Here is a 12,875-nt window from a genome sequence, read left to right as displayed (position 1 = left end):
ATATTTCGTAATAATCAGTAATTGCATCGGGATTTTTATCAATAAATCCGAACATAATAATTTCTTCGTATAAAAACTAGAATTACAAATAATGTAATTGACTTATGAAATTCAAAGAAACCGACATTCGTTTCAAATTTTAATCGATTTTTCAAGAACGGTACAATATAAGAACGGTTTTTCAATTCTATGGTTTCGGCTTGGGTTTTGAAAACGGTTTTTTAAGGTCTCAGGTTTCGGTTACGGTTTTTTAACCGGTGTTTTAAAGCTTTTGGTTCCGGTTCCAGTTCCGGTGTTCAGAAATGAGAAAACCGTGGTTTTAACCGGTTTTTTGGAAAACCGGTTAAACCGGTTTCGATACCTGTTTTAAACATATTTAAAACAAGTTGTATACCTACATCATTGTGTTTTAAACATAACAACCCCGACGGTTGGACACAGAGGTGGATAGGTAGTATTTATGTCACAGGGAAATATTTGAAAATTGAAGGGGCCCCAAACTGAAAAAAAATTTGGTCGGTTCGCTCACTTTATATACTTATTCAATCTAACACCTTTAACTATAGTTATTTATATATAAATAAAATGTTTTGTGCGAAACCGTAATTTTAATTTGGTGTGGGGCTGGGGAAACGGCATATGAGGAAAATGCTTTTTTCGGTTGTAAGGGATTTTTGAAAAATTTCACGTAAGGTCGTACAAATTCCGAACTAAATATCTGCATAGAAGTTTCATATAAATAAGTAGTTTTGGAAATAAGGTGAGGAGGTGGAGAAACGTTTCTATAGCCCCCACACAAATTATTGTATATCTTCAAAAAAAAATTTGTACAAATTCCGTACTAAATATCGGCCAAAAAAAAATTGCGAAAACTCAATATTTTGTTAGGGAAACATACGAGGATATTTTGGTCTTAGATTAACGATAAAAATTTAAAATACTATGTTAAAGATCCGTAAGCAAATTCTTGACTTGTGATATTAATAATATATTATTAAAAATAACAGTAATAATAATTAATATACCCGAGTGGGCCCCCCAATATAAATATAGACGGGGGCCCCACAGGGAAAATCCCTTTTTCCCCATGGGCCTATCCACCCCTGGTTGGACATATTTTTTTTCTCACTTTCTCAATTCTTAGTATTTTGATCACCCATTTGATTTCAATCCACCTTGGTCATCACTCATCAGTCAATAAATATTATTATTCATTATTGTTATTATTATTATTAAACTGTATAGTTTATACTAGACTTTATATTGGGCTCTCTAGTTTATACAATTATATTATACTATACCTATACAAACAAACACAAATAGCTAATAGGCATTCCTGTAAAGAATACTTTTAAAAAGTACTTGAGTAAATACTCAAATACTTTTCAAATACTTTTGGTTTTTAAAGTGGGTTTCTAACTATCGTAATATAAACACATAGGTAGTAGGTAATCTAATAGTTATCTAATAGTTTTAAAGGGAATATTGTTATTCAATATTCAATAACTTTTTTTAGAAATCTGGTTTTCACAAACTTTTGGGCTTCGGCTAACACAGAAATACAGAATATTAAATAAAACTATTATTCTATTATTGTAGTTGACAATAATATTTTTCCAACCAATTATTTCAAATGAAAATAAAATGTTCGAAATAAAAAACCAAAGTATTCAATACCAAAAAGTATCTAATACAAAAAAAGTATTTAAAAAGTTATTCAATACTTAAAAAAGTATTTGAATACTTTTACTCAAATACTTTTACTTAAATACTTTACAGGACTGCTAATAGGTAACAATTTTAGAAACACGTCACACATGGAAGTATAATTTATTCCAACTGACCATCTATGTTTTTTAATCTCCATAATTGGCAACATCATATTATACCGTCTCTCTGTCAAATGCTTAATATTAAAAATCGTATAGTACTATTGTATCCAATATCTATTGATAAATTTCAGGCTTATTCAGTCGTTCGTTTATTTTTGAATTGAGTTAGAAAAATTTCGACCAAGATATTCACACGCGCGGGACGTCAACAAAAAATTTCAATAAAGCATGTCGCGATATCAGAAAAAAATCACAAAATATAATGGTAGACTTGAAAACTTTGTCTCGCGTCCTAGTATTATTTTTTATTATTATATACTCATATGCATCTTTCGCCATATGCCCATATAGATATTATAATATTATAGTATACGATTTCTGTCGACCGGTAAGCTTGTGCTATAACGATATATAGGTATAACCAGTGGTGTATTGGTAAATATATTTATGGGTATACGCACCAATAAAATATGTACGTAACCTAAACGATCAAATTATATCATCGTATATATTATCATTGATTATAAATACTAGTATTTATAATCAATGATATTATATATCGTTATTGCAGTTCAATTAGTACATAGTTTTTAACATTATTTTATTAATTTTTTTATAATGTAACAATAGAAAATAAAAGAAAATCAACTCGAATGTCAAAAAAATTAAAATAATAATAACATTATTATTATAGGTACAATCTATAGAATTTTCCACATAGATTTTTTGTATTCAATATTGGGTTTACTAAATTGAACTTAGTCTTGAAAAGTCTTAAAATACATTTAAACACGACGCATATTGTTATATAACTTATATTCAATACCTACCTCAATTGATAAGTAATTCATTAATACATATAATAACGAATAACGTTTTTTTCCTATATGAATTATTAAATAAATTTTAAATCTTATTTGGTTTTCTGGTTATTTTGGAAGCGTATACCCGTAAAATAAGATTTTACCTTGGGTATACGCCGAAAATCGAAAATCTTCTGATGGGTATACGGCGTATACCCGCGTACCCGTACCAATACACCACTGGGTATAACTCATATATATTTTTCTCGTTTTTCCGAATCCGGAATCGGCGGAATCTTGATTGCTCGTCCTTCACTCACTCGAAATTGTTTCAGGTTGCTTGCTCGCGTTTATAAGTGACGAAACGAATAATAGCGTATTGCTAATATACCTACATTTTAAATATTATAGGCGATTCTTTTAATAAATTGTAAATTTATCTCGAAAAGTTTTCATCATTGTTTTTGAAAATATTGTACTACTTAATTAAATGAACATAAACATTATAATTTAGTATTGCTTTATAAACAGAATATTTTTTTCGCTCATTTTGCTCATTTTTATGTATACAAATCGAAAATTAAATGAGTAATAATTAGGTGTTAGCTGTTAGGTAATTAAAGTAATAATAGAAAGTTTTTGCGAGGACATCAGATCTCGATATCCAGAATTAACCGCTCATTTAAATTTTAAATACTTGTAGGCCAATAAATCTATAAGCAATTATCAACTAGTTGAAAATTCGATTTTTATACTTCAAAATTCCCAAATAATAGGCCTTAAGGTATTATAGTAGGTAATTATTAAGTAAATGAAACTACTACCTACCTATTATATTATTATGAAATTAAAGTATAGCTACAATCTGCATAATGCCATTATACAGTTACCACCATAATGCGACCATACGAAATCAATAGGTAATAATGTATTATATATAGGTATTAGGTACCTAATAACATAATATAAATCTATTTTGTCATGGATACTAATACGAGTAATACTGTTTAAATTTAATAATCAACTATTAAAATTTTGTTTTCATTATTTTCATAATTCTTATTTAGTGATATGAATTAATAATTTTGAATTTTTTACTGATAACAAAAATCGATATTAGATAATATACAGATTTTGACATTTTGTTTACACCAACAATCGCATGGAAATGGAATATACTAATACACATTATAGTTGTGTTACAAAACATAATTTTTTTTTACATTAAATTAAATTTAAAAATGTATCTTCAATAGTTTTATTATAACAGATTATTTTTAATAAAATTCTTTATTTACTCACTTCTTAAGTATAATTATACATTACAAATTTACAGATCAAACGATTAGTTACAAATTAAATTGTTTTATGGTTAAAAATCGATTGTTTTGGTTTGTTTTTTACTATCGAAGTAATTCAAACAATTCTGAATTCTGATTTTAGTTTATGACAACAATACAGTATTAAATTTACTACTTCTTATAAACACCAAACCTAAGCCTAACTTATTATACTTGCAGATTATGCTCTAAATATATTATTCGAATTATTCTTTTGATAATTATAATTTATTATATTAAACTTAAAGTTAAAAATTATACCTATTATAATTTATTTATATAGGTAGTTCAATTAATTAATATATTGTTATTATTATTATTATTGTTATTATTCTTATTTCTTATTGAGTATTTTATTAAATAAATTATAAATTTGTTGAAATACAGTAATACACATACTTAATTGAGTATTTTAATCTGATTGTGAAAGAAAAATTGTTTTTAACATGGCTTCAGCTGATCCAATGGGTCTTACCAAAACTTGGGAACTTTCACTATATGAATTGCATAGATCTCCTCAAGAAGCTATTACAGACAACACCGAAATTGCTGTATCCCCACGAAGTCTACATAGTGAACTAATGTGTCCAATATGTCTAGATATGTTGAAAAAAACGATGACTACCAAAGAATGTCTCCATAGGTAATTGTAAAATATAATTACATATTATTAATATGACTAATACAACTATATATTTATTTTAGATTCTGTTCAGACTGTATTGTGACTGCTCTTCGTTCAGGTAATAAAGAATGTCCTACTTGTCGTAAGAAACTAGTATCTAAACGGTCCCTACGTCCTGATCCAAATTTTGATCTTCTCATATCTAAGATTTATCCTAGCCGTGATGAATACGAAGCACATCAAACTAGAGTATTGGAAAAGTTGAATAAGAGTCACAGTCAGGCCAATTTAGTTCAGTCAATAAATGAAGGTATTAAATTACAAACTCAAAATCGACTACAACGAACCAAAAAAAACCAACATGAAGAATTAAATGAAAGCAGCTCATCAACTACTTCAAAACCTTCAAATAGTTCAAGTCGAGATAATGTAACTAGAACAATGGTACAAACAAAAGTGGCAAAGAAGATGAAGTCTGTTATGATCTCAGAAAAAGAAGGACCTGCATCAACTGTTGACACTTCAGATATAACAGAATGTGATGGTACATCAAAAGGTGTGTCAGTAGATGAAATAGAACTAGTGTTTAAACCTCATCCTACAGAAATGGCCAGTGACAATCAATTGATCAGAGTTTTGAAAGAAAACTCTGTACGTTATATAAAAACAACAGCTAATGCAACTGGTAAGTCTTTAAATTTCTATAGATTTATGATTCTTTTGTTATTGTTCAGATATTTTTCATAGTTGGCTTTTTTTTACGCGCGACCCAAACATTGGAAAGTATTACTGCAATAAATAACTAAATTATAATAATTGAAGAATATCTTCACTTTTTATGTATGGTACAGGACAACCCCAGAAAATAAAAAGTATAAATAGTATATTTATGAAATATTTAACTATACAGATACTATTCAAAAGTTGTTGTTTAATAGCTTTAAATTTTATGTGTGTAGAATTAAACTCATGAAATATAACCAATAATTATAAAGTGTAATAAAGTAGTACAAGTCAAATTTTTAAAACGCATTATAATATGTACATGATTTTTTTTTCTAGTTGATCATTTGAGTAAGTATTTAGCTATGCGATTGACGTTAGACCTTGGTCCAGAGCTTCCGGAACGAGCTCTTAATTTTTTGATCTATGTTGCACCCACTGCAGATCAATTTGTTCCTCTCAGTGGCAATCAAACACTTCGAAATGTACATGATAAGTTTTGGAAAGTTAACAAGCCGCTGGAAATGTTTTATTCTTTTAATTAAATTATTTATTTATTATTGATTTCTTACAACCAGTTATAATTATATTATAATATATTTTTATTTGTTTACAAATATCATTAAAAATAAAAGTTTAGAATACCTTACATTATGCAATTTACTTTGTAATTACATCTCTCTTTTCAATATTTTCGATAATTTTAGTCATGTAGTTTTAAAAATAATAATTTATTATATAATTTTATATCATAAATATATACTTCGATTGTTTTTTTTTTTATTGTTTGTATACCTCGGTAATTATATTTTTTTTTTATCAAATGCTAACATTTAATTTTAATTTATAGTAATAATTATTTGTATTATTATTACTTACTATATTTGTATTAAAGTATAACTAATAATTAAGAAATAGTAAGAGTTGTGTTTAATTAATTATTAAGAAAAAAGTACAATCATCAGTACAGTAATCGACAATATTGTATATTAATTTATATAGTAATATTTTATATTTATTGTTTTAAAATCAAACTCATTTACGTAAATACAAGTTATTTAAACATATATTTCATTAAATTAATAAGCTATAGATTTAGTAAAATAATTGTTGATGCATTTTAAATTTGATAGTCAATACGTTTTTTTAATTTGAATGTATTCAAATTAGTTGTGTGTCACACACATTTCATCAATGTAGGTATTGAAGCGCACGTGCGTATTTCAACGGCCTCAGTTCAAAACTGCAACAACTTATAAAGATATAACAAATCTGAGACTTATAGATCTTATAACAATTTCAGTTTAAGAACACATTAAAATATACTTAAATTATTGATCACGAGAGAGCATTTTCAATATTATAATTTACATTACGTTATATAGAGAAACAATATAGAGAACACCTTATACTTGATAAACCAATTTTTTCAATTGTTACAGTTATGAACTGAGGCGTTATTTTAATGAAGGGACAATAGGATGGATAATGGATATTCTTGGACCTAATTTATAGTACCATCAATATTATATAGTAGTACTGTAGTAGCCTATAAATGATGGGTTACGCTTTCATTAGATTAAAAATAAGAAATTTTAATTTCTAACTTTTTAAAATGTAATACTTATAGGTGTTAAGGAATAACCTGTAAATTATTCACTTAAAAAATTCAACTTGAAATTTATATTATTTAATTATTATAATATTTACATTACCATCTATATTATTCTATTGTGTTTAACAATAATCGGATAAAATGTATAGTTTTGGGATATAAGATTTTAATTTGTTGTATTTTTAAATTTGTCATCTTATTAAATTATATATAAATATCAAGTCTTATTAATGAGTCTACGTTCTTTATTAGAATGAACATATAACTAGTTATAAATTATCAGTCTATAGAAAATGTATAGAATATACTACAGTATATTTTATAATATATTTATATTGCTTTATAATAATTTATTTTATTATTAGTAATAAGGTGGGTAGGATGAATTAATTTTTGCCGAAAACAATGCATTTATATTATTAATATTTAAGTATTATAATACTACAGTCTACAACATAGTGGTTCTCTGAATACTGGACACACTCGGTCGCTAAGTTGTATGTTATGTTAGGTTCAGATTCTACAAAGTTTGTAGTTGGTTCCCAATAAAGCACCCGCTATTGGTAGGTTTCACTGTATATTATTATTAATAACTTTTGAGTCAATACAGACTTAGCAGTTAGCATAAAGGGTTAGACTAACTGAATTACCCGCATTTGAATCAAATTCTTGATTTATGGATTTGATTTTTATGTGAATTATAATTATTTTTAATATATGGTAAAATAAATTGTTTTTTTTTTATGTAATGAAAATATGTTATGGACTTAAGTTTAGTAGAATATAGAAATGAAACATTGATCAGTACATTCGGATAATCCTTTAAATCCGGTTTTACCAAATCCGAATAATTCAGATTTTCGAAAGCTAGATATTCCCACCACTAGTGTAGATAGGGGTTCATGGTATAGTTAGGTAATAGTTTAAAATTAATCTATGCATATATTTATAAATTGTGTATGGTAAAATATGCAATATACATAAAAGTTTCAAGCTCCTACAAATAATGTTTTTGAATTAAAACAAAATAACTTGCATTATTATTCTGCGTTTAAATATATAATTTCATCCAAATTTCAACTTAAAATGTCAAAAATATCTATTTAAACTTTTAAACACATATTAGATGAGGCTTGTTAAATGTTTAATAACAAATTATAAAAAATATAACCATTTAATAAAAATTACCAAGTTAATAACTGTCATTGGTTGTATGTACCTAAAATGTAATAACAATGTACTATTAGTAGTGAGTATTGGAAAAAAATTAAAATTATACTTAGGTACATGACTAAAATTTAATTTATTTTTCAAATAATATCACCACCGAACACTTTTCTAAATTTAGCATTATTTAAAATAGTCGAGTTGCGTGTAATTATTTTAAGTGTGTCTGAACTTCCTTCCAATTTAATTTTGTGATTTAAAAGACTTAATTTAGAAATTTCAATTGGTGTTATGTCTTCAATGTTGCAATATAATTCCTCTCGATTCCCCCAATAAGATATATATGACATCCGACATCTTTGATCATCTTCGCTTATGTATACAAAAACAACAAGATTATTTGATATTATCCAAGAGGCAATATGTAAGCCAGCTGTTAAACCTAAACCTGAAAATTAACCAGATATTATACTAAACATTTTTAAGAATGAAATAAAATTGATTTTATAATACTTACCTATTAATGATGCACAAATTACTTCTTCAGAATTTAAATAACTAAGCATATTTAAACTAAAACACATAGGAATCCAACAAAATAGTCCTAATAGTTGATATTTTTTCATTCTATTTAAACCGATGAAAAATTTCATGTGTGGACTTCTGAAATGATGGTAAAATCATAAAAACTATAATATTAACTATATGTCTAACATCTTACAATACAATATTAATAATTAATATTGATATTAATATTAATATTAATCTTACAATATTATAATACACGTTGTATTATAATTATCACAAAAACAGTTATATTAGTTTGTAACATTTTGGTTATTGATTTTAATTTGTTTATTTCTATTGTAGGTATAACAAGGTTGTAGGTTTTTGGGTATTTATTTTATTTATTTTATACTAACAAAAATGAAAAAAAAATCATTTCCATGAACATTTTAAAATGTATATAAGACTTACATACATGAATTATAAAACTTAAAAAGAAAGTAAGAAACAATAATAAAAGATGACCATTCTTACTTATAAATAGGAATAAATTGATCATCTTTAGCATGTTTAATAGTAACTTGATTCACATTAGAATACATTAAACCATAAGACTTCGTCATGAAACTTCGCTTAATATTGTTTAGTACGATTGAATTTATACGTATTGGTAACAGTAACATTTTATCTGTTAGCCCAGAGGCCTCAGTTTTAAATATTGTACACTTAAATACTATAGTATTTCGAAGCAGAAATAATTAAATATGCAGTCCTCAATATCATTGAATCTGTGATTTAATAAAAATAATATAAGTATAAATAAATTTAAAAACAGAATAATGAATACTGTAATCTTTAATCTTAACAGCAGTAGTTGTAACAATAATTAATAACAATTGTTTTTAATATTTTATCATAATGACATATTATTATCACAGATTGTATGGCTGACTGGCTGAAGATCACGGATATAGATACTAGTATCTATATCCGTGCTGAAGATCTTCTTACAGTTAACACCTCGTCGTGTCGTGTGAAATTATCACGGTTACCACAATTACCAAATGATACCGCATAGTTGAAAATATACAACAGTTGTAAAAAGTTACTTTTGACCGTGTGGTTACATTTATGCATATTTATGTAATATAATAATCACGAATTAAGATATACTTAATATCTTAATTATCTTAATATCTTATATATCTTAATTCGTGATAATAATTAATATGATTATTAATTATTAATATGTCTATAATCTAAATACTCAAAATTAAATTTTCAATACTTAGGTATAAAAGTTGAACATTTTATGAATTTTTAACTACAAAATAATTATTCAATTTTAAATTTGATATATTTTGTCAAAATTCGATCATTAAATGCTTATAAAAAAAAATTGTGCATATGTATTTTGAATATATTTCAACTGCTATTGTAATAATATATCAGAAACCTTGCATTAAATTTTAACGTTTTTTACCCAACAAATACAATTTTATTGATATTTATAGAAAATAAAACTAAAAAAATTGAAAACTGACAATGTCCGTAAACAGCTCAAAAAGAGTCAAATTATTTTCAAAATTTTATCGTGTATAGAAAATGCTAATATAAACATACAGTGGAATTTTAAAGTATCTACAGTCATTCGTTTTTTAATTACAAGAAAATAAGAAAATCGTAACATGATATAAATCCAGTGAATATCAAGTGTTATAAAAATAGGAATATCAAATGCTCATAAAAATTTAATTTGACTTGTAGACATTTTTTTAAAAAAGATAGACAAACTTATGAGGAATCTTGTATTACATTTTCAAATCTTAGATTTAAAAAGAAAAATTTTTACGAATTCTTAACCCATTTTGGTAGTTTTCGTGATTTTTACATATTTTGTCAATTTTTGAACTTTAAATGCTAATAAAAAAAAACTGTGACTAAGGATTTTTAATATTTTTCAAATGTCATTGTTAAAATATAGTAGGAGCCTTGTATTAAATTTTAAAGTATTTTTACTCAACAAAGTTTTATTGACATTCATAGAAAAAAAAACTAATAAAATTGGAAGCTGAAAATGTCCCCAAACAGTTCAAAACAAATCAAAATATTTTGAAAATTTTATCATGTATATAAAATGGAAATATAAACAACCAGTGAAAATTGCATGTATCTACGGTCATTTGTTTTTAAGTTACACCAAAAACCAAAGTCAATTTTGTGTAAATATTCTCGTTTTTCCTTAATTTTTCTTTTGTTTTTCAAGACGCTTTTGAAAATTACTTTGAATTTTAAATTTTGACCTCCCCAATGCACCAACAATATTCACTTTCCCATCGAACAAAATATTGAAGTTAAAAATAGAAGCATTATTTCGACTACTTATCGTGTACACAGACACAAAAAAATAAATAAAAAAAACACACATCATTGTAAAATCAATACATTCATCGTTCCACTCAGAATCTAAAATATATAATATATACATTTCATATTTTTTCAAAATGTTATATTCTCCTCTCCACAACTTCATGCAATTTAATATTGTAATTATTTAATCAACACTGTCACGAAATCGAATTGTAACTAATGGCCTTTGCCACTGTTATTTTTTCAGGGATCAAAAAAAAAGGTATATACCTATGCAAGTATCACTTAATGATTGAAAAATTGTTTAAATATTAAGGCAAGCAAATTACATTAGTTAAAAACAATTGTAGGTACTATCGTATTATATATTAAAAACTACTACTGTACCTACTACGTCATAATATATACCTATATACTTATTCGGTTAAGCAATAATATAAATCACACGACATTTTCTTTTATTATAATAATCTTACGTTCCAAATACGCGGTTGGCTAAATAAACGTTCCAATTGTTTTAAACGATATATACAATATACCATATTATTGCTAGAGACATTTAATTAGCCTTTGAGTAGAAAACTTCTGGCGTTTTGGAACGATTGTGCGTTATTCTTAAATAGTTAAGTCTTGAAAGGAGTTGGACGAGCAACTATAATAATATTATAATACTCGCTGTAATTTAATTATTGCATTACAGTAAAGTTCAGAGACCTCGATTCGGGCGATAAAGCTGTAAAATATGCACTCAGACATTCGCATATCGCATATTGTCTGTTCTCTGTACCTACTAAACGACTTGGAGTTTATCTTCGTAATTATTGTTGTTGGCTTAGTAAAATTTGTAAACAATGACGGGACATATTTTATGAAAAACAATTCTTAGTGCGGAGACATCTTTTATTACTCTCGTATGTTATAAGAATAAACTAGGTATATAATTTATCATGGCAAACATTATTTTATGTGTGCCCTCTTTTTATAAACTCATAAAGACGTTTGTCTCCAACTGTATTTCAAGAAGTGAGCTTAGTGTAGCTTAGGAGCTCTGGTTTTTTGAATTTTTAAACTAAATTATTGTAATTCAGAATTTGGAATAAAATAAATATTTTCTTATTTAAGAACATAACATCATAGTATTTTTAATAATGCCGAATTATACATATAATTATATAACTATATAAGAATTAGTCTTACTGTAAACGATCATTTATTAAATTAATTTAAATTTAAAGCCTCGTGTTAAAATATTAATATACAATTATATTATTATATTTTGAAGTTTGAATAATTGAGAAATGAGAATGGCATATTGGATCAAATTAATATTACGGGGCTTTGTGTATTATTATAGCCGTAGCCATTTGACTTTTGTTATCGTCGTATTTAAAATATATCATTTTGGTCGATAATTATTAGGTATGAATATTGACTATGTATATTTATGACCGTCGGATAAGCTATTTTACCGTAGTCTATGAACAACCATAATATCTTAAATCGTGGTATGAGAACCATTATCCGCTGAAGAACGAGCCTCGCACACATATAATATATAAAATGTATGTATACAAATATTATATTAATTAAAAAGCGTTACATTTGTCAGTGTCACTAATATTTTCACGCGTTTACTCCCATGATTTAAGCGGAGAGCAGAGCTACCCAAAAGAAGCTTTCAGTTCAATAATTGTCGATTTACACTCAACTTTTTTTTAATGTCGACTAAGATCGACTTATGAGAAATCTTATAACATTTTCAAGTTTTTTGAGCAAGCGAAAAATTTATTATCGATGATAATTTAAAAAAACCAATAAAAAATATTAAAAGTGGCATTCGGGGACTGCCGCGATAAAGCTATTGCATATTAAATAAATAAAAAGTTGATATGA

At 26.0% G+C, this 12,875-nt stretch overlaps 3 protein-coding genes across 4 annotated transcripts in view; 2 read left to right on the top strand and 1 right to left on the bottom strand.

The window, feature by feature from the left end:
• LOC100162885 (alpha-1,3-mannosyl-glycoprotein 4-beta-N-acetylglucosaminyltransferase B) overlaps window positions 1-12,875 on the top strand; it is a 45,675-nt gene that overhangs the window by 19,479 nt on the left and 13,321 nt on the right. The window lies entirely within an intron of this gene.
• LOC100169028 (E3 ubiquitin-protein ligase RING1) lies at window positions 4,098-6,051 on the top strand. Its single transcript, XM_001942567.5, has 3 exons — window positions 4,098-4,618; window positions 4,681-5,285; window positions 5,663-6,051. Exons 1-3 carry the CDS (start codon window positions 4,422-4,424, stop codon window positions 5,866-5,868), a joined length of 1,008 nt encoding a protein of 335 aa, XP_001942602.1. The 5' UTR covers window positions 4,098-4,421; the 3' UTR covers window positions 5,869-6,051.
• LOC100162185 (uncharacterized protein) lies at window positions 8,223-9,536 on the bottom strand. The gene is given in 3 exon segments (NM_001246100.1): window positions 8,223-8,553; window positions 8,623-8,768; window positions 9,147-9,536. Coding segments are annotated over 3 exon segments (600 nt in total). The 5' UTR covers window positions 9,296-9,536; the 3' UTR covers window positions 8,223-8,248.

The sequence above is a fragment of the Acyrthosiphon pisum genome, chromosome A2 (assembly GCF_005508785.2).
Source record: "Acyrthosiphon pisum isolate AL4f chromosome A2, pea_aphid_22Mar2018_4r6ur, whole genome shotgun sequence".
NCBI lineage: Eukaryota > Metazoa > Arthropoda > Insecta > Hemiptera > Aphididae > Acyrthosiphon > Acyrthosiphon pisum.
This window is presented reverse-complemented; position numbering and strand designations above follow the sequence as displayed.